The sequence below is a fragment of the Lagopus muta genome, chromosome 1 (genome assembly GCF_023343835.1).
Source record: "Lagopus muta isolate bLagMut1 chromosome 1, bLagMut1 primary, whole genome shotgun sequence".
Classification (NCBI taxonomy): domain Eukaryota; kingdom Metazoa; phylum Chordata; class Aves; order Galliformes; family Phasianidae; genus Lagopus; species Lagopus muta.
In genome coordinates, this window is record NC_064433.1 from 3,390,656 (window position 1) to 3,417,916 (window position 27,261).

Here is a 27,261-nt window from a genome sequence, read left to right on the forward strand (position 1 = left end):
CACTGCATCAAAAATAAAGGTACAGAAATACGAGGAAGTAGTAAATTCTATTTAAGAACTACAGCTCACGCAGTTAACGTACCAACTCATCCACTGCATATTCAGAGCTGCTAACAATATGCGTGACACAGATTTGTATGTTTATAAGTAGCTCAGACATCCAGAACGACTTATTTTATGTATATCCCTCAAACCCAAGCTCTAACGCATTAAAAAATATGTAATTCTTGATTTTCATCTTTAACACACATCATTTAGTGTGGTAAAAAACAAATCCAACTTAAGCATCTCTAAGAGCGATCAGAATAAAAGAAGAGGTTTTATTCTTAAACTGCTGCCATTGCTCAAAGTTCTTTGTATGAAATTGAAATTAACAGAATCTTTCTGAAAGCCTGGAAACTTACACCAACATTCAGAACAAATTAGGGCTTCTGAAATAACAGCTCTATAGCAAGAATCTACAACTGAAACACAGCTAAAAAGAAGCACGGCCATGTGCTGTATTTTTAGTTCTTAATCCATCAGTATTATACAGCTGCAAATAAGCAGAACTATGCATTTTTAGAAAATCAGTTCCCAGCCCACACGAGAAAGGCCAAGGCCACTGACAAAGGAGTATTAAAACTAAAACACAGCTTTGGAGCACAGCTGGATTTATCTACTTTTTTTTTTTTTAAAGAGATACTTAAGACACTGACTTTAAGCAAATGCTCACTTGCATTCATCATCACCCTACATTATTTGTCGCTCCAAGGGATAGCAAGCAAAAGGACAGATGTATGTCTCCAACAACAAACTTCTGCATCTTCAACTCCTGTAACTTGGCCATTAGACTAAAAGTATAGACTTTGTGTACTGCTACTGAGCATTTCATGATCAATAAGCCTGGCTTATGAAACATGGATTGACTACTGGCAATTGGCCACTTGATTTAATACAGAAGTTGGTACTTGATTGACACCACAGTAGTACTACAGAAGCTAAGTATAAAAATATCTTACGCAAAAAAATGAGTCTAAAAAGCATATGAAAGGCTCCTCTTTGCATGCTTCATGCAAGCTTAAAAAGATCACAAATCAAAGAATGGCTTTGATCTGAATCTGTAAATAATTACTTTGGTTAAAAACGTAACTAGAGCATGACACTAAGATGTTAACGCTGTGAAATATACAGTTACAATTAAAAATATTTTACATTGTTCATTATGAAAAACAAAAATGAAAGCCATCCATAAACTGCTACTTTTTAGATCCCAAAGTATGCTTACTCTTCAGTAAAACTGACGTGGTAAGGCCTGCAGGAAGCTGTCAGGTGAGCTAACCAATAAGGAAAAAGGAGTGAAGAGCCAACTGAGAAAGCCTACTTTTTTTTTTTTCTTCCAGTTATTATGTGTCACATCTAATCCTATTCCCCTAGGAAAAGGAAGATTTTATTGGTTGAAGCACACAGTACAAAAAGGACGGGCAACTTCATGGAGAACCTCCTTGTCTGATGTCTCAGGCAATAGAGAACAATTATTAGATTTCCAAATACTTCAGACTTTCAAGAATATGCAAGATAATACCTGCACTGCCTCAAATGGAAAAAACAGATAACTTTGCTGCCCTTCCCCACATAAGGGTCAGCTTATATCCTCCTACATGGCTTTGGTAACAGCAGACCGTGGGAGAAGAGAACACTGACACACAATGATCACCAAAAATTTGGCAATTGATCCAAACAGTCATGACTAAGTCTCTGTCTTGTTGCTTTAGGGCTCTAAGCTTTAGAAGAACAATGCTGGCACTCCTTGAAGAAGCTGTAACTACATACATGCAGACCATGAGAAGTGTAGATTCCATGGGATAAGACCTAACAAAACGGATGTCAACATCAGACTGTTCTCGACCAAAAAAAAAGATTTGAACGAAAAATCATAACCTCATAATTGCAACTAGTGAAAAATGCCAGAGACCACCATGCGCAGAGTTAGGAGAAAGAAGCACAGAAAACCATCAGCAGCTTCTATTAACCAAACATGAGAAATTAGCAGCCTAATGACCAAAATAACACTTTACAATTAAAGCAGCTACAGCTTCTCCTGTGACTATTAGTACTGCTCTGAAATCCTTCAGAAGGAAGCCTGTGATGTTGCTGCAAATATTTACAAATTAGTAAAGAAACCTCGTGGCCGTACTACCAGCTCTAATTCAACTGGCAGCACCATACAGTGGGGAAGGAGTCCGAATATTACCATCAACAGCCTTCCCCTTTTTGACTTCATTTTGGAAGCAGAGATATGACGCTCTGCTGCTCAGTCTTATTCAACTGGGAAGAATTTCTTCTGGAACAATTCACGAAATTCACACGGTATTACTGAGAACTTACATGCAGTAAAAATAGCACTAAAATAAATTCTGGTTTTCAATTCATTCTCCCACAGAACACTTGCTGTACCCAATTACGTACAGCTTATACAAATAACATTTAGAAACCCTTGAACTTTCTGTCCGAAGTGACAAATGGCATAAATCATCTCATAGTCCAGCAGTGTCAGCTCCCTCAATTTCAGAATATTCAGCAGAAGATATTAGGAGGGAAACATGAGAAGTGCAAAGATCTGCAGCAAGTTAAGACACTAAGGAGGATTCTCTTTAAACAAACCCATACCGTGTAACAAAAGCTACATAGTTAACCCAGATGCCTCCAGACTCACATATAGCTCTGAAGAAGAGCTTAACTGCATGGTAAAAGAAAGACTAATCAAAAGGTAAGCAGAGACAGAAGCGGAATCTTTATGACTTCTTTCGTTTCCAATGCAAACATGAATTTAATCACATTGTCCCCTTTTGACTCCACATTCCTTTTAGTTTTTCTTGTGATGCTACCTAGCAGGTTTTTGCTGTTTTCTTTTATAAAAGCTACAGATACAAAAAGACTCAAAGTCAAAGTCAGCCACATGGTTTCAGTTTTATCTATGTGTGTTTGTTGTTTCAAAAGCCGATATTCAAGGAATGAAAAGGTCACATAATTCCAGTAAGAGAAGCTTCACGAGATTCTGAAATGACAAATCCTCAAGCAAACAGGCACCTAAAATGCAGGCCTACCTTGCTGTACCAGTTGAGGCACGGTTGGACCACATCTGGATCATCAATGCCATTAAGTTCAACATACCAGATACTAAAATTGAAGCTAGGTCCCCAGGATAACAGTGGAACTGGAGAAGAAAGGAAAAGGAGAAAAAGGACACATAAATACCAAACATTACACAAGTCCTAACAGGCTACACATAGCACTACATAAACAGTACACTTCTGAAAGTTAAATAAAATTCAGTATTTATGACTTTATAGAAGTCTTAGTTTAAGAAAGTTTAGGCAAAATTATCACACCATGTTAAAGCTGTCATTTAAAGCAACCTGTGCTAAACATTAACACAGATCATTACAAAGCAGAAGCTTGCTTTAAGTAAAAGAGCAACAATGCTATCATTTTGAACAACTAGGAGGCAAAAAGCTTTGAATGGACACTAGAGACGCTGTTTGCTTCTCACAGTGCATTTATTTCTACTTTTGTCAGCAGCAATTATTCTCCCTAACGGTGAAGACAAGAAGCTCACGTATTTTGAATTTTACAAAATTAGTAACGTCTGTAAGTTGTGGAGGGCAGAGGGAGGAAAAACTGTCAGTTTCCAATTTAAAAGCTGCATCTAATTTTTCTTCTTTTGAAAAAAAAAAAAAAAACCCACAAAAGAAACAGCTTAAACATATGCAGCTTTTTTAACCAATACTGTTTTATTTGGGTATCGGGACAAGCACACTAAGTGTGAAACACACTGCAGCGTCTCACTTAAGGCTCCTCTACCACTCTGCTGTAACATCTACCTTCTTGCATTGACCTATCAAACTTAGCCTGTTGATTAAGAGTTGGTTTTGCTTCAGAACAATTCCAACTCCCAAAAAGTTTTTATGTGAACACTTAAACTTTCAGTGAAATCAAGTGGTTTCCTTTCCCGCATCCTTTCTATTTGACCATAACTGATAAACAGGAAAGACAGCATTTAGAGATGAATGATTCATTACCAGCAACAGCACAGAGTCCACTACTTCCTTCCATAGAAACTATCCCTCCCACAGAGTAATTGCTAGTTGTCTTTCAAACCACTAGGAAGTACCGTGAGATTACTAACTGCTTGAACTAGGGGTATGCTGACATATTCACTGAGAAAGCGAAACCCAAAATCCATTCTAAAGTCGCTACTGTTAAAGATTCTTAGTTGCTTAATCGTACCTCAAAGTTAAATCCATTATTTTCCACAATATATTTGGGCACAGAGCCTACGTCCAAATGCATGGCACTCTTAATTTTAAAAGCTGTTTCTACAAACCTACTGCTAAGGACTTAAAACAGCTTCTGGGAACAGTCATCAGGAGAACAGATTTTTAGAAAAGACTCTAAGATACTCCGAGTATATAATTCTTCATGATTTTAAAATCATCCCAAATAGTTTATTTCCACTTGATTGCTCAACATCACAAGTGAGAGGATCTCAGAGCAATTCCCAACAAAAACTCTGCCCAATAAGCTTCTTTGGTGTAGAGAAAAAGCTAAGCCAGATGTTTTTATCTTAATATCATAAAACCTTACTACTTTTAAATTCAAACATATCAGTAAGCTCAAAGATGTTACCAGAGAGACTATGAGAACTGATGAAATAACTGGTGTGTGTTCTACATGAAAAGATACTACACTCCCTGCACAGAAACACAAGAAGGCATCGACAGTCACTATGTGATTGCTTTCTCACGTTGCCTGGGAGGGCAACAAACTTCCAAATGCTAGAGATAGTGAACAATCCAGGCATTCCTCATATTAAGATGATAGACTGACAGATTACCATAGGGTAAAACCTCTTATTTGTCCTCTGAACTGAACACACAGGCCAAACTGAAGCTAAATTTGGTATTCATTCAGCTATAAAGAATCAAAATCTGTTCACCGGTTTCTTCAGCTGAAACACTGAACCAAGCCACAGACCACCTCAAATGGATTGAGACCATGAATCTCCCAATGGTGAGCTTGAGGCCGGTTTCTTAAGGTTGAGTTAACGAGGTGAAAAACCAAACTTAAATATTACAGCTTTGCCACCTCCTTCCAGGAAAAAAATATGAAAAACCAGGAGTCCACCTCTATATTTCTATATTCTATATAGAAATATTCTATATTCTATATTCTATATTTCTATATTTAGCAGCTCTCAGAACTTAAATCAGCTTCTTCTGGTACAATCAACAATTCACCCTCCCACCTCAGTAGCCAACTACAGTCCTAAATAAGAACGGCAATGTACGTAAGGATGCTATGTAGCTATCAATCAAAAGAAATGCAAAACAATCAGCTTACTGACACCCCTCTTCAGTTAACTCAGCGCTTTCAGCAGTCCTGCTCACTGTTCTGATCCCCACAAAAACTGATTCGAACAACAAGACTTCCACGCTGTATTCAAACTTTAAGTAAGACACATAAGTGAAAATGCACAAGGAACACAGAACGAATGCTTCCCTAGCATAAAATGGGCATAGAAAACCAAGTCTGATCGTTTAAGTTACTCCACAATATTAGGAAACAACACAAAGCAGAACTTCAGACTAATCTACTTCTGGCAAAGAGGCCACCTTGCGGGTTACTGGGCACTGTGGTGATGAGTCAGTGGTTGGACTACATAACCTCAGCGGTCTTTCCCAGCCTTACTGATCCTATCCCACAACGTATTTGCAGGAACCACAACTTATTCTGCCTTCTCTTTTCCATATTGCTTTTTTCCACCTCCTATATAAACAAACACATACTCCTTTGAAATAGAAAAATGTTTCCACCAAAGCTGATGAACCTGAAGCCTAACATTAGAATATTTCTTCAATTTTTACCATCAAGCTATCTCAGCTCGGTTCTTTTGGCTGCGTGTACTACAGCAATCCACCCTGAAATGCAAACAACTGTTCAGACCAGCTGAACCATCACCACACAGCGAGAGGAGCCCCGCAGAGAGGAAAAAATAGTAATAAAATAAAAATCAATACCTCTTTAACAGAAGCAGAAGGTATGTATTTAGGTCACTTCAGCAGGTTTTTATCTGCACAAGAACGATTTTAGGGGATATTTATCAATAATTGCAAGTTACGCCTTGACAAAGATTGCCATCCTATACACTACAGAAAACATTAGATGCTAAGCAGTACAATCATTTAGATGACATGTCCCAGTCTGATTTCTGTGTCTCATCCACACGCAGCAGTCACACAAACAACGTATGTTTAAAACACGCAGGTACAGATGTAGTCTATAGAATTCATGTAGGAAACATCCGTCAAGAAAGCACTGCTCATTTCTAATGCACAAAAACCTCAGTTTAGTAAATCCCATGCTAGTAACAAACTGGCATAAGAATGACATCCTGCACGTCTTCCAACTCTTTCACAGCAATCATTCTTTACAACACCTTCTGCTTTCAAGGGCAAAAAAATCTGTCTGGAGAAACCACAAAAAAAGGAAAATAAACAAAGAGTCAGAAAGTTCACGTATATTAAGAAGCTTCTTCCTCACTATTTTTTCCAGATAAATATCTTCCTTCCCTTTCCTAAGCTCTTTAACAAGGTGCTACATGAAACAGAGAAATCACTTGTCAAGTAGGTCAGAAGCCCACAGCTGGGCATTTCAGTGTTAAGGAACTGAAGTCGAACTAATTAAACTGGAAGAAGCACATGTCTCTTCTTGACACAAATTGAGAAGGAATTCATTTCTTCTGCTTCCTACCAGTCTGAAATACGGGCAACGGAAGTTTTAGGAAGTTCTTCTCCAGCATCTCACAGATACACTCATGCCATATTTCTCCTCTTTCCCCCTAAAAAAATAAATGACCCTCACTGTCGTGCTGTTGGTAGCTGTGTACAGACCTGGCTATCTTCGGAATTATAAAGCAAATGCCTTATGCAAGTGACTGCTGAATTAAATAACGCCTTCTCCAAACACGCAAGCTTCACTGATAACAAAAACTTCTGAAGTGTCCTTCTCTACAAGTCCAAAAGGGCAGATTTTGGCCTTGTGTTTACTGGCAGCGTGACAAGGAACACAGCACGGTATTTCGAATTTTGAGTTACTTTGGCTAGCAGCTTGGAAACTCTAACAAACTGAAAACATATTCACACTGTGAACCTGAAAAATAACAGAATTTCGTAACATCATTTTACAGTTGTTTCACAGTAGAAAAAACAGCCAACTTTATAAAGAAAATGACGCTAGCAGCAACTAGAAATTAATAGGTGTTAGTCCAGAGATCATTTCAATTTTTGAGCTAGCACAGGAATTTCTTCACAGAAGATGCTTCAAGAAATGAAAGGATATTCATATAGCTAAAAAGGAAAATTAATCTCAAACAATAACTGGAGAGCAAGTGACAATGAAACATGCCTTTTTGCAACGCAGGATACTTATTGCTATGCAAGGAAGCCATTTCAACAAAACAAGCCACCTCTAACGTAACTCATGTCAGTCAGAGCAGAGTCTTGGTAGTAGAATTCATCAGCACTTCACTTTCCTAACAAATTCCAGTACAGTGCTATGCTTCTTAACATTCAAGTAGAATATATTCTGCAGGAATATGATTTAAACATCCAGAGCAGTAGCTAGGATTTGTTCTATTCACCCTTTTAGATCTCTGGTAACTATTTGCTGTTTGTAAGCCATTAAATATATATATAATTATATATATAATATATATTATATATATATATATATATATATATATATATATATTATATAAATATATATATATAAATATATATAAATTTATATATAAATATAAATATATATATATAATATATATATAATATATTATATATATATATATATATTAAATATATATATATATATATATATATATATATATGCATTTATAACACTGTCCAAAAGCTTCAGTAAGTGTTAAAAATCAATTTAACTTTTGTGACATTGTCAGCCTTAAACTATTTCCTTACTCCACTTCAGGTTTCCTAAAGCCAAGTGGATGTCAGATGCTTCCAAAAGAAGTAGCCAAAAAAACCCAAAACAAAACCAACCAACCAATTTCTCCACTTTTCTAAAAATGGGAAACACTCTGATTTACAGCATACAAATGATCATTCAGTTCCTAAACTGATGCTTTCACTTTCTCAGATCAACGTGAGAAGTGATTCAGAAAGCTGTGAAGGCACCAGCAAAGGGCACCAAGGGAGCAGCTATCACCAAAGTCCTGGCAAAGGAACTACGTAACACTTGAAAACACTCTTGAGCTCCTAAGTTAGTCAATAAGGATCTCATTCCATTTTTCAGCAGCTACCTCCTCGGTCTTTCACCTTCAACAGCATAAAAGCAGTAATGCTTTTACTGTCTTGGCAGGTAGGAAGGGGAAGATAAACCTGCTTACCTATGTAAAGGTGAAAGGCTCTAAATTAATGCATTATATCCAACCAGTATAAATAATGGCAACTCTAAGACACTCTCATGTATGAAGCAAGAAAAAAAAAAAAAAAAAAAACAGCCCTGCCCCCATCAAAAGTCACAGTAACAAGACATCATTTGCACACATACCCTCCCCTTTAGCAAGCTTCTCCAGAGAAACTATTGTAAAAATCACATAGTATAACTCCTCCTTGCTCCTGGACAGCATCTTTAGGCAGAAGTGAGACTTCAAGATTAGAGTAGCAAGATGACAAAAACAAAACAAAGGCTTCTGCTGTTGCTTTATGTTGAACGAGTTTGGGAGAAAAAAAAAAAAGAAACTTTTCCAAGTTCTACAGCTGTCAATACAGGAACTTTTACTTGTATTTAGCTTAATGATTGTCTTTTTAAGCTCTACATAGCAATTTATAGTAGGACAGTAAGCAGCTTCTCCAGCAATTAGTTGGCTCAACAACTGCATTTCTGAAAATTACAGCACTTTGCTTTCAGTCCCTAGGATTTATGTTATGTAGCTATTATTTCTTAGTAACAGGACTTCACTGTGTTCCAAACCAGCCTAAAAGATCATGAAATGGAACAACTACTTTGGATGCTTTTCCTAGTACAATGGAGTCACAAGTGCCAAGACTGGCACAAGACTAAGAGATTATTTTCTACTCAGAATGCCGAAAAAATGCATTTACCTATCTTAATGAATCGACAGGGGAACATCTGCTCATCAATTTTATGCTTCAAGGTGAATGTTTCTTTGTTATAATCATTCTTTAAGCCACTGTGGGAAAAAATAAATACGGTTACTAAATCTTACCTTGTATTTTAGAACTAGCTAACAAATGCAATCTAGGTCATGCCTGAAATGAGATGCTTGTTTCATATTACTATAAATCATAAGTATGCATGCTGGACCAATGCCTGGACTGCTATCCACCATCTTATCTCCCTGGGAGGCAGCACTGGTTAGTGGTTTTGGGGGTGGAACTGACAGCAGATCAATGCTGCTTGCGTGCACTAGTGACCCTGTGACTTCAGCAAGCAATTTGAATTGCACTTTTCTGTTCGAGATGGAGACAACCCAACTCCCAGAATTATCACACTGCTGAAGTGTTTTTGTGATCCATTTATGAGCAACACTTTATAAAAACTATTTAGTATAACATCAAAAATCATAGGTTCATTTGTACTGAAGATGTAGCTACAGGTCCCAAAATACAGATTTTAATTAAACTTTGGTACAAGTGAAACAACACTAGATATCAGTAACTACTACACTACTAAAAATTTCTACCCTAGAAAATTCCAGCAGCAATAAAGCTAAAGTGCAAGACTGGTCTACCTAAAGAGGGGGGACAGACAGGGAGAAATGTGGCTAGAAGGACACCTGCAAAGAATGTCCCATGTTTCTCCATGGCTAATTTACTTGACTAAAGATGACGTACACCAACACATTCCCTGGAGGTGGAGTTTCCTTCTGTAGGCCTCCAAAAATAGATTAGTTCTTGCTACTCATCTTGTGCTCCTAGATATTTAAATCATTCCCCTTTCTGAAAGAAGAGACCTTAAAAGGCCCTTGCAAATTTACATTAGCAATTTCCCAGAAGCTCACAATAAGGCCTGAACAGCCCAAAGGCTCTTTCATTAGTCCTTACCAGCATAACTAGAAATCAAACTAAAAAAAAAAAAAAAAAAAGTTTTCTGTTTGCTTATCTGATTTATTTATTTGAAGCTAGACAGAGCAGCTGACTGGTTTAGATCCTTATAGCTGCAGTGAGGCTCTTGACATAGGTAGGCTACTTGTGCTTTTAAAAGCTTCTTTAAGTTTCCCACACCTGGGGAATCATTTATATTGTGCCTCAGGCACAAGGAAGAAGGAAATCACAAATCCAATGTTGCCTCTTGCTCTCAGGTCTTTAAAGCCTCCAGGAGCACATTCTCCACAAATTCTGTGGTTAGAGCAAGATAAGAAAGGTTTTCTGGAGCAAGTGTTGGGCTTGTTGCTCTCTGACCTGACCATAAACAAGGGCAGCTAACTTCAGGATCACAACAAAAGCTCTTTTACACTGTTAACCACCTATCTGTTGGGCAGTGAAGGGGAAGAGCATTTTGGTCCAGCCTTTATGATTGTCATAGCTGATGAAATCACATCTTACCTGGATAAGAGATCTGTCATGTTTTCCTCATTCATCCCACCGAAGACTTTAAACTTCTTTAAATTGCAGACATGTGTTTTTTCATATTTGCCAAACGTGATACTCTGAACTATGGCAGGTCTTTCAAGTTTCAGAATCAAATACTGTGGAAGAGATAACAGTGCATTTCAATATTAAAGCAAAGGCTGCCTTCAAATATTCTGTTAACAAAACAAAAAATTAAGGTGAGCCCCCCCCCATTATTCCTGCTTATTTTCAGTTCCTAAAAAACAAAGGCTTTTTAGGAATATTACTTTTTTAAAAGTTCATCCAGGAAAAAGACTGAGTTTAAGTGCCTATTCCTAGCATTGCTATTCAAGGCTTACAGACATTCCTTCAAGTTAGATGCAAGACTTCCCAAAATCTAGCAAATAAGACGGATCTAACAAGAATGATGACTCAGACGCCCACTAGAGCCTGAAATGAAACCTAAACTGAATGCACAATTAGATAAATACAGTATGTTCCACATGCTAAGAGAACATCAAATACTTTTCCTCTCTAGGCTGACACTATTTAACCACTGAATACAGACTAAGCTTGATTTTGTGGCTAATGTAGGAGCCAACTGCTTATTAGGCATCCCAAATAAAACCTCACCACTTAACTGACAATACAGGGGCCTTGCACATGAAGTGATGAAAGTGTTCTCCTACGTAAACATTTGCTCCTCCTAACACAGACATCCCCCAGCAGTGTAGGGATCAAGCCAGCAGATTATTTACGTTCAGACCACAGCTATCAGCTTCCCAGCACTGCTGGAGCAAAAGATTTCTTCCATTTGAAAAGCGTACACAGAATTTTTGCGTCATTCATCTGGAACCATTGAGCACCCCAAGCTTATTTAACCTTCCACTACAAAGTAGGTCACAGTGGAGGGACTCCGGAGACATCCTGCTTCACAGAATACATTGAGATTCATACCTGAAAACAATGTTTAATTTTCTTGTCTGACTTCTCAGAAATAAGCAGCACAGCAGACAAACTAAAACTAAGAGCAGAATCAAAATTACTCATTGCTCTGGATTTGGTTACAAAACCTTATGATCAAGGCTATGCTTCTCAAGCAGACAACTAAGGTGGTGTGGAACACCTCCCCTGCAGGCACTGCCGGTGGCCTTTTTCCAGAAAGTAGTACTGCCAAAACACACACGAGGCCGTATTTCAAGTCTTTCAACAACGGTTATCTACGCGGTGTGTGCATGCACATGACTGCTCCGACTGCCTACCAGCAGAAAGCAGCAACTTTCCACAAAGTGCTGGAAAGACTGCCCTGCTTGTGCTAAGCAGCTCCATCTTGAGGGACAATCTTACCCTAGAAGGACATGTCTCGGGCGAGAAACAGAACAAGGTTTTCCCATCTCTTTAGGGAATCTCATCTCTGTCCTGCCATGGCTCTATAAAGCAATTAATTCTGAACATAAGAGCAGCAGTGATGTTGTTCTGGAGAGCATCAGGATATACAGGTGATCTCAAGTATTGGTTCTTACTACAAAGGAGACAGGAGAGCTGGCTTGGCCAACTAGGAAGTGTGAGCTGCAGGCACGGTGAGCTCCTGGAGATGGCTGGACTAGATGATCTTAGTGGTCCTTTCCAGCTTAATGATCCTATGACTCACAAAGAGCTTAAGCTTAGGAAAATACTCCACAAGCAGCAGTTATCTTGAATAATGCAGATGGGTACCTTTTAAGGATAGAGAGGAATTACAGCCAAGGATGTTTCCAGCAATGAAGAAAATAGGTCTATATCAGCAGTGCTCGGATGCGACAGAAGAATGCTTTGGTGCTTTTCCAAACATATTTTTTCCCCGTTAAGTATTTAAATGAAAACTGCTTAGTTTTGTGCCACTCATCTGGATGTCAGAACATAATTTCAGCTAACTAGCAGAAAGCTAAGCTTCTGTCTCCAAGTAATTTCCAAACTTAGGGGCAAAAAGCAGTTTTATCCAGAAAACAAAATTTTTTAAGACAGAAAGAAGGAAGGGATGAGTAAGGGCACAGTCCTGTAGCATGGCAGTATTGATACACAGCACAGCCAGTTGCCAGAATTCCCGTGCAGAACAGACAGTACACAATAAGAGCTCCTCCACCATCAGATCCTCCCTGCAGATTTCTCCCATAACTGAACAAGTGACACCAGCACTGCTAGCATCAGCAACTGCATTTGTTAAATCTTGCTGGAATCACAAACCTCCTGCTTGGAGCATGAAGGAATACCTTCCCAGGTGCTCTGCAAGATATGCAAAAGCTTGACATAAACTTCATCCTGCATTATCAGATTCGTGCTCTAAAATACAAAGTAATCCAGGAATGCAGACGAATCCTTTCCAAAAGATGTCTAAAGCAGAGTAAGACAACAGCAATTGCTCCACATGGACAGCAATTATTTCTGAAGGCTACAGACAGCCCTCCTTCCTGCTCCCACACATCCCAGCACCTGCTGAGTCACACACAGATTAAAGGACACCAACACAAAAGCTGAAGACTGGTAGGGAACCAGAAGCCAAGTGTTCCTCAACACCTGCGCCCAATACCTGAACCTAGCAATGCTTTTTGTAGTTTTTATATACACAGGTTGCTCTGAAAGTAATGCTTCTTATTCCTTCCCATGGGAAATACAAGAGACACAAAGGGCAAAATAACACTATTCAATTGAGCAAATTCTCAGCTACAAAACACTATTTTTCAGCAGTCATCGCCATTCACTAAGCATTTTTGTCAGCAACAAACAAGAGCCTACATGCCACACAAGCCTAATAAAATAGGAGGCATTACTTTCAGAGCACCCTTGTATAAAAATATACACGTGTGTAAACACACACAAAACACAAAAATACAGATGCAGCTTTTAATACAGGCAGATTTTTTATGTATACAAAGATATATACACACAGAGGCCACTGTGAGTACATGCTACAGATCTCACACACTCGAACAGGTATGTGTATATACATACACATATATACACACATCTACACACACACATCTCCTCAAGAACTGCAAATAGGTGGCAGCAGGGATGTTCTTGGGCTGTTAGCAGGATTTTAGTGTCGCACACTATCCTCTATAGCTTTCAAAGACAGATTTGATCTTACATTTCTATTACGTTATGAAAATAACTGAAGAGAAGACATCTGTAGAGAACAAGTCTATGAGGTTTCAGGCAGACACACACACACACATATATATATATACACGAATATAGTTACATAACACTTTTCAGACATACTGCCATAAGCAGAATCAGTGCACTTAACTGGAGTATTCAGAAGTATTCCAACAATCCAAATTACAAGCTTAAATATTTGTTCATTAAAAGCATGGCATACTGACACCACATGGAGTAGCTGCACAGAAAGCTTCAAACTACCACACTTACAAACAAGATGCTAGATTGCATTAGAAGAGCAAAACTTGTGCTCCATAAGTAAGCGTGTCAGTAAGTGAAGATGCACAAAGAGCAGAGCATGGCACCTCAACAGCCAGTTATGTGCACCCAAGAATACAAATCCAACCCTGTCACACTGGGAGCTGCAATCAGTTCCAAACTTTTTTGAAGCTCTGGTCCAGGCCACCATTTGATGACAACCACATGCACGCTCCTGCATCACACGACTGAGTACAAACTCTACAAATGTGTTTTAAATTAGTTGCTGATATGATCTACAGTAGGATGCAACTCAGGAGTGGAAAACCGCTCTTCTCAGATGCAAAAATGAAACTAATTGTTGGAGAAAGCCACTAACATTCTACATGTGCTCTCCAACAGCTCAGATCCTGCACCTCTGCATTAAAGCAAATGAAACCGATTCCAAACTGCACTACACAAGATGCCTGTTCACAGACTCAGATCGTACTATGTTGACTTATTTTTTTCTTGAACCATTTCTGCTTGTCAACCGCTGCAATACAGCACTACACACACTTGTTATTAGGGACTAATGAAACTTAATTTGTATTTGAAAATAAAAGCAGAAAATAATGAAAATACCTGACAGGATCACTGGCCATAACACAAACTTACCCATTGTTTTTGTAATTAATTCTGTCCCTTTGTTCTGCACATTATTAATCAGGCCATGAGGGGAATTCAGTGTTCTGCATGCAGCCTCCTGAGCCATACCATCACTGGAACCATCAGGATGCACATTTAGAACAGAGCCACAGCCTTCAGCACTACCAGCCTTTCTGCTTCACACTTCCTATGTAAGCCTAGAACTAGTTCAAAAATAGAACTATCAGCCCTCTTCTGCCTGAATAGGTTACTACATAACAGGTTTATTATTGAATATGTAATTTCTGGGTCATTCTATTTCAAGACCCAAGAAAGATATCTAGTTTAATAAACAGAAAAACAGCTGTCATATGTATTTCCTTTCACTGGCATTCATTCATAATTCCTGGCTTTCATGGCTGCTAGAATGATTTAACTCTAGCGCACCCATACAATTAGACTCTATTATATACACCCAGAGAACAGCATTTCAAATATTTATACTTCCACTTTCACTTTCTTTCCTTCTTGATAAACTTCTCGTGCACACTTCACCACACTCACTGTACAGATCTGCTCTGAGGCACTGTATGAACCCCGAAGTTCACATGTGTTCTTTTGACTCATGTTTACCCTAGCAAGAGGAATGCTCTGACAGAAAGGTGTCTGTAGAGCTTTTTTTCACTCAGCTGGGAAATGAATAACTCAGTGCTTAGGGACTCACTCATATTTTCAGCACTGGCAAATTAGTAAACTCTTACACAAAGGTGAGACTCACTGATGAGACAAATCAGCAATTAGGGTTGCAGCTTATTAAAATACCCCCCAGCATGTGTCAGTGAGCCTGAACTGCACTAGTCCACGCGTTGTGTCTTAGCCCTTGTTTCAGCTAATAAAGTTTGAAACGAGGAAAGCTGTATTTTACCAAGCTTTACAGCATTTCCTGTCCCATACCATTATGGCCACCCATATATTTTAACAACAGTGTCACTGCACAAGCAACCAATTTGTAAGTGAAGAAATGCCAAGACAAAAACCATAAAATGCTTTATAACTTCATTTGCCATAGGATGCTCAACATCTATTTTGGAGATTAAAAATCAAGTGGACACATTTTATTTCTGGAATATGAAATAGTCAGAAAGCAACCAATTTCCCTCAGCCTCTCTCTCCCCACCATGCTTATTAATTGGTTAACTACTGTTTCAGCTGAAGTTCTCCAAGCTAAGATTCTACCTTTAGAACTCCATCAGTTTATGAGAATGAGTAAACACATCCTGTCTATAACTTTTACCTGCATCAAAATGTGGTAATCTTTCACTGTTGGAGGTGTGAGAAGTATCTATTTTGAGCAGAACATAACCCAATCTGAAGTTCTTTGATAGGGTATGAGACCTTAACTTGGAACAGTTCCTTCACGTGCAATAGTAGAAGCTACACACTTCATGCAGAGGCCTCTTTTGCAAATATTAATTCCCCAATCCTCCTTTGAAGTTGTTATTACAACAGGTATGTTAACACCAGCAAATATGCTTTAAACACGTCATTAAACTCTTAGATAAGAAGCATGAGAGTTAGCTAAAATACAGATTGGAGACACTGCAAAGACATCTCTCTTACACAGTGCTCAGGAGTGGTCTCACTGAACAAACAAACAACTGCACAGCATTTTGTTTTCTTGCTGTTGCATGCAGAGATTCAAGCAAGAGGAATCCCAGGGGACTGTCTTTTCCACTCGGGCAGACAGGTGTTTTGTTTTTTGGGGCGTTTTTTTTTTTTTTTTTGCGTTTTTGTCTTCAAAGGAAACAGAATAAAACTGAGACACTGTTTTAGTAATCTCAGTTGCCATTATCTGCATACCTCCTACACACATATTTAATTCTCCAGTCAAATGTTTGGTTTAAATTACTTGCTTAGCATGCAGGGCAACGCCCAGTTCTCCAGGGCTGGATGCAGAAGATGTACAATAACATCTTCATTCATTCTGTGCTCAATACATGTAAAACTGATGGAAAAATCTCTCAAATAAAAACCACATGAACTTGATGAAGTGATTCTGATTATTCTCTGCTTATTCCACATTCTTGATGTAACTTCAGTCACTGCAACCCTGACTATTAACACGAGCTGGGGGAATGAAAGGCTTGAGCACAGCCAAGGACCTGGGGGGTGCTGGTGGATGAAGAGCTGGACATCAGCCAGCAATGTGCCCTCACAGCTCAGAAAGCCAACTGTATTCTTGGGCTGCATCAAAACCAGCGTGGCCAGCAGGGTGAGGGAGGTGATCCTGCCCCTCTACTCTGCCCTGCAGAGACCTCATCTACAGTACTGCATCCAGATGTGGAGTCCTCACCACAGGAGAGACACAGATCTGCTGGAGTGTGTCCAGAGGAGGGCCACCAGAATGATCCAAGGGATGGAACACCTCCACTATGAGAACAGGCTGAAAGAGCTGCAGATCTCAGAGAAGGTTCCAAGGAGACCTGAGAACAGCTTTCAGTATCTGAACAGGGCCAGGAGAAGGAAGGAGACAGACTCTTTAGCAGGATGTTGTGATAGGAAATGGTTTTAAACTAAAAGAGAGGAGATTTAGATGCAATACAAGGAAAAAACATTTTATGACAAGAGTAGTGAAGCTTTGGAACAGGTTGCCCAGAGAGGTGGCTGATATCCCATTCCTCAACACATTTAAGGTCAGGCTAGACTAGGCTCTGAGCAACCTGATCTACCTGTAGGTGTCCCTGTTCATCACAGGGGAGTTACATCAGATGACCTTTAAAAGGTCTCTTTCACCACAAATGATTCTGTGAACTTGTATTGCTGCTCGTCAGCTTTAATCATCAAATGGGAATATTGTAAAGCATCCAGCCACAAGAAACGAATTCCCAGTTCAGAATCAGTTTGAAAACAGAACAAAATATTCAGGATCACCCCAAAAACAAGATGGCAGAATTATGAACACCTTACATGAAAAACCCAGTCTAAAGCTACACCACAACCAACCTTATCTTCTGAATGCATGAGAGCTCAAAGAAAAAAAGAAAAAAAAAAACCCACATGCTTTCTGAACAAAACAAGGTGAAGGATGGCACAGTTTGAGATGCAATACATGCTCAAAACCCATTACCCTCCAATCAATATGTAATAGACAGATTAGAACTGCTTCAAGCTATGGATGGAATTCCCATGCTGTTTAACAAAAAAGATATATTAAAAAAAAAAAAATGAAACAAGCAGTAGATGCAGATCAGTCATCAGAAGCAAGTTTACAACACTAACAGCATTGATAACATAGCTCTTCCTTATCAGAAAACACTTTCACAGACAACAGTATATAATACTATCAGTAAAATTAGGATGAAAGCCTTTCAGTTGGATGACATGACCCCACTGTGATACGGAGCTGCCAGTTGCACACATTTTCAATATACCTTCACAGCATAGCAGCAAGATTTACCTACAGGAAAAATCCCAGAGACTTAACTCACAAGGAGTATCCGAATTCCATGTACTTATTGTATGTACAGGTAAGTAGAATAACTTTGCATGAGAGATACTCTGCTGCACATCACTGCTTGAACTTGGGACTTCAAAAACCCAGTGTAACAGATACAGGAGAAGCTGAGCAAATAGTACCACTGTAACCACTCTCTTTATGCTAGATCTGCGATGCTATTATTGAAGGAAAAATCATAAGTTAACACATTAGTATACTTTTCCATTTAATCACACAACTTAATAATAAAAAGGCAAACAAGAAGCTAAGAATCAATACAAATTCTTTTTAATAAGGCGGTTAATCGGCAGACGAGGTGACTTTCACATCTATAAAGATTCCACATTTCTAATGTGCTATTAAGGGAAACAAACACAAGCTCCTTAGATCTAGGATTCAAGGCCAGCAGTCTACAGCAGTTTCCAATAGCGCTGACAAAGGGGGACCCGCATGCCTCATTAGCAGCTTAATCTAACCATAAGGTTACATTATTTCCAGTACGACCGTGATTTTCAAGGCTGAAATGCAGAACTCTTGCCCTACAGAAAACATTCCTTGAAAGATCACGAATACATTGCTGGAAATGCATGTCAATGGTACATGAGGTATTTACATTTTAATGAACTGAGTAGGTAATTTATAAAGCCCATCATTATAAACAGTAGCAGCCTATGCTTAAAATAAAAATGTAATTGTATGTTATGCAGTATAACACAGCTGTATACCTGCAGAATTTCAGATGCTTACCTGGGGAGGATAATTGCTTTCAGAAGACCACCTTGAGGACTGATCATTGGGCTTGTCCACCAGTATGTTCCTTAAAAATGAAAAGCCAAAAGTCATTTAAGTACAACAAAACATGGCAGTTGCGTCTCCGGTAAGAGCCATCCAACACACAGATCAATAACATTCTCATGCAACTAACAAAAATTTTCAGCAGAGATTAAGGTTCTTCTCCTCTAAGTAGAATTTATATTTATTTTTTTTTTTTTATTTTAATTTTTAAATTCTACTCTCTTTTACAGGACTTATTAAAATACATCTCCAAGCCTCATTCACCTCTAGATAGGAGGAGACAAGAATTTTTCAACGAGGTTTAAAAAGGGTAAGCAGTAAGACAGCAGGTCAAAAATCTCTGCCTTACTAGGTGTGCCATACTGGAACAGAGAGAGTGGGCTGCTAACCTACGTAAGTTTTGCTGGTGCATAGAAGATCCACCCTGGACATGACAGGGGGGTTGAAACTAAATGATGATCATTGTTGTCCTTTTCAACCCAGGCCATTCTATGATTCTAAGACGACCATCTAACTCTCACCAAATTTGAACACGTATTTTTCATGAGCCACAAATCTAGAACAACACACAAGAATCACATGTTCAATACTTCAGCCAACAAGATAATATCTTAAATATTTCATACAGTGTGAGACTGTACAGCATTTAAGTAATTAACAAATTCAGAATAATGTGTTGGCTAACATGAAACAATTTCTTAATCATAATCCTCATGAAGGACCTCTCTTCATCTTTCCTGCACAGTAAGGCTATCCCTCAATTCACCTCCCAGATGAGTTTGAAAACAAAAACATATATGTTAAAATACACAGTTACATCATTCCTCATGGGAAGGGAATGACAGCACCTGCTGGACAGGGCAAGCACAACTAACAATCTCACCAACTCATAAAACTTATGTGAAAAGGATAGAGTCATCAAAAGGCTCATGCCATCTACATCTGCTGTGTTGGAGGAAAACAACGCTGGTATAAAAGCTCAGAAGGGAAAGAGGTTAAGTTGGAGGTTGAGCATTAACAGACAAATTAACTCACTCTTTCCACATCGGGCAGACCAAAATCAATGCACTACCAGTGATACCCAAGCAGTCCTGCACCATGAGGGACGCGGCAAGGAGCTAGACTAGGTGACTCCTCCAAACACGTAAGAGCAGGTAGCTGCCTACTGGCTCCACAGAAGATACATCAGGATTTTGTACGGCATGGAACAAAATTCAAACTCCCTCTCCCGATAGTTCATTTCTATCACAACATGTCATTTAGCAACACAGCAACATCAGCTGATTTATGGACGCATGCCCAGTGCAGAAAACGCATCTAAACAGCTTACAGCCACACACTGCCCTCCTGTTCTAACCCATCAATACAGGAAAGATTGAGGCATCAGTCTGCACAATTATTCACTCAGCTGCGAACTCCAAGTTTGCAGCAAAAAGAGGCTCAACTCCAGAAGAAAACATAGCTACTGTCTTCCTTAATTACAACAGGGAAAAAACAAATCAATTGAACAGAGAAAGATTTTGGACGCTGTTAAGATACACAGATTTCTAACAGAAGTTGCCAGACGTGCAGTTATGTCAGCACTAAACAACAAAGATTCATACCCAGTGTCCTATGGCATGTCACGGGCAAGGCAAAATGACATTTAGCCATGTCTGAATACCTTTTGATAACCAGATAAAGTTACTTTTGAAGATTTGGATCTTGTACTGTAATACGTACTTAAGAGACACACGAAGGCAGACCAAAAAAAGTTAATGCTGTATTGCTTTTCTCCTTTGCAAGCTTTAACTACACACAAGAAACAATTCACCCTAGAGAAAAAAAATTATTTATAATGATATTACATTTGTTTAAACATTAGACGGTAGGCCCTTCATGCATTGAGCAACATTTGCAAGAATTGGCACTGTGACATGGTCAGATAATGCCCTGCTGGAAGGAGGCATTTTATAACTGGGACGAATCCCAAAGACCGTATTTTTAGAAGTAGATTTGTTTGCTTCTCCAGGTCGAAGATCAGCTTGCCACAGCCAATGAGGAGCTCATTCAGTACAACGAGACGAGAGAAATCCGTGCGCAGAGAGGAAAGAAATGGGTAGCTCCCACAAAATTAATGCTAAAACAAAATTTTAAAGGGAAAGTACTATCACCAAGAGTTATTAAAAAAAAGCTGAAAAATACATAGGTGGTTTAATAAGTTTAATGAAATTAAACAAATGTTGAGGACAGAATTCAGTCCGCACAAAGTTAATTTACCATAGTGGTTTAGGAAAATTTATGGGCTCAGAAACTTGGAGGAATTCAAGCATTCCAGCAGTCCTGAGGCAGTAAAAAACAAACATCTCCTAGTGACAGATGCCTCTTGCCATGCAAAGCCCTTTTCTGCAGACACTGTTGAAATCTTAAACAGGAGGAGGAAGTTTTTTGCTTGGGGGTGGTGAGGCACTGGAACAGGTTGCCCAAGGAGGCTGTGGATGCCCCATCCCTGCAGGCACTCAAGGCCAGGCTGGATGTGGCTCTGGGCAGCCTGGTCTGGTGGTTGGCGACCCAGCACACAGCAGGGGGTTGAAACTGGATGATCATTGTGGTCCTTTTCAACCCAGGCCACTCTATGATTTTATGATCTCAGACACAGAACCTAAATTAAAATCTCTGAGAAACTTCTGAAATAAAAATTATACTGACTTGATGACTTTCAACACAGTTCTCACATGAAATTAAAGGTAGTGGCTCAAGGAATTGCAAATACAAATGCCAATAACATAGAGCATGCTTTCCCTATGGGGAAAAAAAAAAAGGAACTCATTAAACATGGCCTGAGATAATTCATAATCATAAACTGTAGGTACAAGATCTGGTCTAGCATAAATCTACAATACTGCCAAGAGTGACTGTTCCATCCACTCATGCTTGATCCTCCTCCTTCCTCCACCAGCAGCTTTAATAAAAAAAATAAAAAAATTTAAAAAAAAAAAAAAAAAAAAGAGGAGCATAAATAACTTTTTCAGTCACAACCGTTCTCCAGCTTAACATTATTGCCAGCACAAAAGGAAAAAAAGCTGACAGCAGCTGGACCAAGAGTCCCCACTGACATGAACTCTCAATACCACTCCCCTATAAGCTGCTAGCGAAATGAGTGCCACGGTACCTCAGCTGCTTTGTGGTGCTCTCACCTTTCACCCAAAAGCCTTATTTGCACCACCAGCAAGAACACATCCAAAAGCAGAACTGGTGAGCCTCAAGTCTTCAAACTAACTTCCTTCACAGCTATTTGCGTCTCAGCTTTTACTGTAGGCACTCCCTTTGCCAAGTGAGAGAAGCAGATCGTTCTGGCTGCTTCGCGTAGAAAGCACTCTTGGCAGAACAAAATGGAAGTTTCTTTTTATTACCCATGCAGAGACTGCTCTTGCAAGTGCTGGAAGTAGATAACTTTTCCATTTAACAACCCAGATGCTGCTGTGTCCACTGTACGAACCGCTGGTTGATCTCCACTGAGATTACAGAGATGTCCCCATGCCTGGTATTTCCAGAGGACTCCTCTGTGCAAAAAGCTCCGTGGTTTCTGACAGTCACAAAGGGAGAGTTTTTCTTAGCTTTTGAGGAAGGGGGGTGAAAAGGGAAGAGCGAGATGACTTAGCAAAACATACAGCATCTTGGGTTTTCAGCTGATACAATTTGCATTCAACCTAAATATTTTCATAAAGGCTGCTATTAAAGAAACCGATGACTTTAGGAACAATTCCATAAGAATAAACAAATCCAAAACATTAGCTCTGCTTGGCACATTCAGAATTGCTCTTCAGAGAGCAGCTGTGCAGAGAAGAGCACGCACATATCTCCAAGAGGACTTGGAACTCAGACGTAGTTTTCTGCTAGAAAACCACTGAGGCAGCACACCATTAAACAGCAAGAAGGACATGCAGTGCTAGGAAAACAGCATCGCTGAAAGCCAACAAAGTACCTCCTTTAAGGGCTGCCCATGTCATAATTTTTTATTTTTTTATTTTTTTTTTCCTAGAACCATCTTAAAAAAGGCAACTTTAAACATGGATTCATTCCCCTCAAAGTCCACTTCCCAGAGGACTAAGATGAGGTAGGCCAACTATTTCAACTATTGCACACATAGGGAACCACCAAACAGGCCAGCACAAAGCTGTGGCAGAGACACTTAACCAACTGGGGGAGGGCAATGCACAAAAAAACAAACAAACCACACGCATCCAAAAACAAACAAGTCCATCAAAACCCCATCCTTTACATCTATAAAGACCAGTATAATATTTTCTCTGTACGACTCTCTCCAACTCCCAGAACCTCACTAATTAATGCTGATTTCGAAGTACCTAGCTGCAATGTTCAAAAAGCAATACGCACCTACAGCAAGCGGTTCAGAAAAAAAAAGCTTTCTAGATTTCATCATAAAGTTTTTCTCCTTTCTGTTGTTTAAATTCACTCCTTAAAATGGCATAAATACATGAAAACATGAAAATGTCTTGGTTGGAACACACACAGGAGGGTCTCCTGCATAGTGAGACAAAAGATGCTGGAGGTAATGATGCACGTAAACCTTCCATTTAAGTACTGCATTGTTGTGAGATTTGTCAATTTAATGCTCAAATTTGCTTCCATCTCCTCAGCAGCCTTTTCACAAACACATCCAACTCAGTATAAATCTGCTTCTGTCAAAAGATAAATAGCTAAGTATAGCATATAAAAACCACTAACTTAGAACTATCACCCTACAGAAATGCGGTCATTGGATCACAGTTGACTGCACTGGACAACAGAACAGGCATCACCTGGCTCAGGCCTAGAAATAACTTCATTCAAATCAGTTTCTCAAACATATCTTTCAATTATTAGTTTACCTTTTTTTTTTTTTTTTTTAAGCCATCTTTACATGTTGCCAACCCAAAGCTCTTACTAAAAAAGAAATACAAAATGACACTGTCACATACACAGAACGTACTCCTCATCACCCCACGTCCAACCAAGCCTCCTTGAAACAAAGCATTTCTGATTCGACAGTGCTTCTTCCTGACATGCCAGGAATTAAATGTTATCAATAGTGACTAAAACTGCAGCATTGTGGTGAATTCCCAATGAGTTATCAGAGTGCTGATAAACAACTTCTATCCCAGTGATACTCAGTAATCCAAAATCACAGGTGAAACTTTTGACTACATCAAGCAATGAGTAACTCAAATCCTTAGCAGCAAGATGCCCCAGCTCCAGGTTCATCCTGTGAGTCGCAGGACAGCAGAAAAACAAATGGGAGAAAAACAAAAGTCGGGCTTATTCACATATAATGGTAATCACTGGGACTTCAGACACCGCATGTGACTACCAGCTTAATTCTTCCCAGCATTTACAGATTATACTTTTGATGAAAGTAAGTGACGATGAACCTTGAAGCATAAAAGTTTAAGGTTTGTTCTCTCTCCCAGCTAGATTTGGTTTTAAATCTATCAATAAATGGTGATAGATTACTTAAATAACAGAATTTTCCCACATACACAGTGCCTATTAAAAATAATAACTGCAGATGCTCAGAAACAACCCTAAACTGCACCAGAAAGGGTTTAGACCAGAAATCAGCAAGAGATCCATTCCTCATGTAAAAGATGGCCGGGCATTTGAACAGGCTGCCAGGGCACTGGAGGAGTCCCCAGCCCTGAAGGTACTTAGGAGACATGTGGACATGGCACAGTGATGGGACTCAGGAGGGTGAGGTTCATGGTTGGACTTTGTGATCCTAAGGTCTGTAATTAATTCTATGATTAATTATTTACAAAGAGGCAGTTTCAAATGATCAACTAGTGAGCTGATATCAGCGCACATAAGAGTATCTGGACGATGTATTCTTATACTTAAGAATTCATTTCTACATATCTAATATTCAAGGATGTTTGAAATCCAACCTTTCAGGCAATCCATAAAACTCTAGAGGAAGCAACGTTGCATGCATGCAACCTAGGTGACATTCCTGGAGGTTCCCAGAACAGAAATAAATCCCAGGCTTGATAAAAATACCAAGAATAGCATAAATTCTACCCACTGGTATTAAGGAAAGATGAGGAGGTTACGTCCTTCAGCTCACTGAATCTGCGATCAAGAGATGAAACACCATAGCTAGAATTTGTCGGAGTTTAAGACATCATCAGGCACTGCCAATTTACTACAAAGTTCCATTCTTAATTTATTTAAAAAAAAAAAAACCAACAAAACACTCACTTCTTGAGAAAATGGATTTTGGCTTCTACTTTGAACACAGATTTCAACAGCATTTACTAGTAAAGGCATAAAACATGCACTTTCCATGTCTTCCTTATTATTGGCAGCATAGCACAGTAATGCTACATTCCCCCCACAAACCCTTCACAAGATGAGCAGAAAGCCACATCCAGCACACTTCTGAGTGAATCCCCTATGCTGCACTCTGGAAGGATCACAAACTTCTTGGTAGTGATTTTACTTAAGTAATGCACAAATGGAAAAACATTACGCAGGCCAAGTAGCAGGCTTAGATCTTCCATGACTTCACAGCATTGCAGCAATGCTCCTACGTGCCACAGCGCTTCGTATTTCCACTCGAAGGAGGAATTCAATAAAACAGACTGACTACACGTAAAGATATAAATTCACAGTGCCATAAACACATCTTTAATACTCATCAACACAGTAACTTCACACTCAGTAAAAAGCTCACCCAAAAAACGACGCCTGGAAAAGAATTTAAGGAAGACTGTGTTCAACAGAAGAGATTGAGCCCCTCATATCCAAACTACTGCCAAGAATTGAACTTATTTTTTTTAAACTTAAATTCTGAGAAAAAAAAAAAAAAGCAGTTCCTCCTGATTCCAGGTGGAAACACATTCCCTGCGTTTGCTTCATTTCAAAATCAAGGTTATCTCACAAATCATGCAACTCTACTCAGGGAAATCAGAAAATCATAACATTGGCCCAAGAAAATGAAGGAATATCAGTCTGTCAAGAACTGGTTATTTGGGGAACCGTGCTACAAATCAGAACCATTTGCCCCTAGTGCTACATTACAGAATAATTCCTTATTTTGGAGCAATATAAATGAATTCATGCTAAAGCATACAGGTTCCCAAGGCAGCACTAGTTCCAGGTTTGGCAGGCTCCAAAGCTGTAGCAGAAGGCAGGGTGTTTGTTTTTAGAAGACAGAAAGTGAAAGTTGCCCAGAGCACTCCGTCAGGAAGAGGAGGTGGGAGCTCATTCAGCAGTTCCTTACTCAGAGGTCAATTAACTGAATCCCAATTTATTTTCTTCCACCACAGACTGCCTCCTGCAGCTCGGCAGCAGCACTGAGAACCCAGCAGTGGAAACCCAAACTGAGGAGAAAAGTTGGTGCATTCCAAGGAGAACACAAAATCCATCACAACCAATGCACCATTACCAATATTGTGCCATTTTCCAGGAACTGGAACACGGACCCACATCGCAGCAAGCTTTATTGAAGCATTGGCTTTTGCAGTTCAAATCCAGGCACGCGGGTTGCTATCCCCAACTCCAACAGCCATGCTTCTTGATTTAAAATTGATCCAAGAAATAATTTCTCAAAGATACCATGCTGAGTGTTAAGTAATAACTAAAACTGTAACTACTTAAGGTAGCAAAGCACAGAACATCTTCACCACCGCCTTTCCTCCCAGCAGCTGCTATATTATTCAATTCAGACCCAGTTAAACTTAAAAACTGTTCCTATAGAATTCTGCAGGCTGTAGGAAAATAATACATTCCCTTTAGGAGGTTTCTATTTACATGCAACTAAAACAAAGGAAGAATTGGCTTGTTCTGGAAGTTGAAAAGACGTGACCTTCACATCACTACTGACTGAATATACCACTTCACCTCAACAGAAAAGTCTTCATTGCATCATAAAATCAATTGTAGCATTAAACCTAACAGTGCGTTTTAACACTGATTTGCTAAAAAGATGAATGTGCAGAAGAAGCAACTATATTCTTTGCCATTAAAAAAAAAATCAGAATGTAGATGCTGGCTCAGCAATAACAACAGTTATCAAAGGAAAACATGCTTGAAATAGTATTTTACTCTTTAAGTGAGTAATTAGTAATCACAACCTAGAAAGCCTTCATTAAGCTTGCAGGATATAAAACCATACACAGAAGAAATGATCCATAATCTGATGAAGTTTATACCTCCAACACAAACTTTACATTCTTAATGTTCCCCAAAAATGCCATCCCAGAAGAGGCGGAACTTCAAAGCACAGCAGGTAACACCAGCTTCATCACATCACAATTAACAGTTTACCTTCACCAT

The 27,261-nt window shown here is 39.1% G+C and overlaps 1 protein-coding gene across 4 annotated transcripts in view; it reads right to left on the bottom strand.

Moving 5' to 3' along the window:
• MKLN1 (muskelin 1) overlaps positions 1-27,261 on the bottom strand; it is a 679,793-nt gene that overhangs the window by 73,044 nt on the left and 579,488 nt on the right. For 2 of the 4 annotated variants that reach the window (XM_048933810.1, XM_048933809.1), the window contains exons 2-5: positions 18,898-18,967; positions 10,623-10,765; positions 9,159-9,247; positions 3,087-3,196 (exon numbers count right to left, since the gene is read on the bottom strand). In XM_048933810.1, the coding sequence (XP_048789767.1) occupies positions 3,087-3,196; positions 9,159-9,247; positions 10,623-10,765; positions 18,898-18,967 (412 nt within the window). Of the gene's footprint in view, positions 1-3,086; positions 3,197-9,158; positions 9,250-10,622; positions 10,766-18,897; positions 18,968-27,261 lie in introns of all 4 variants that reach the window. The other 2 variants (XM_048933812.1, XM_048933811.1) reach the window with 1 other exon arrangement.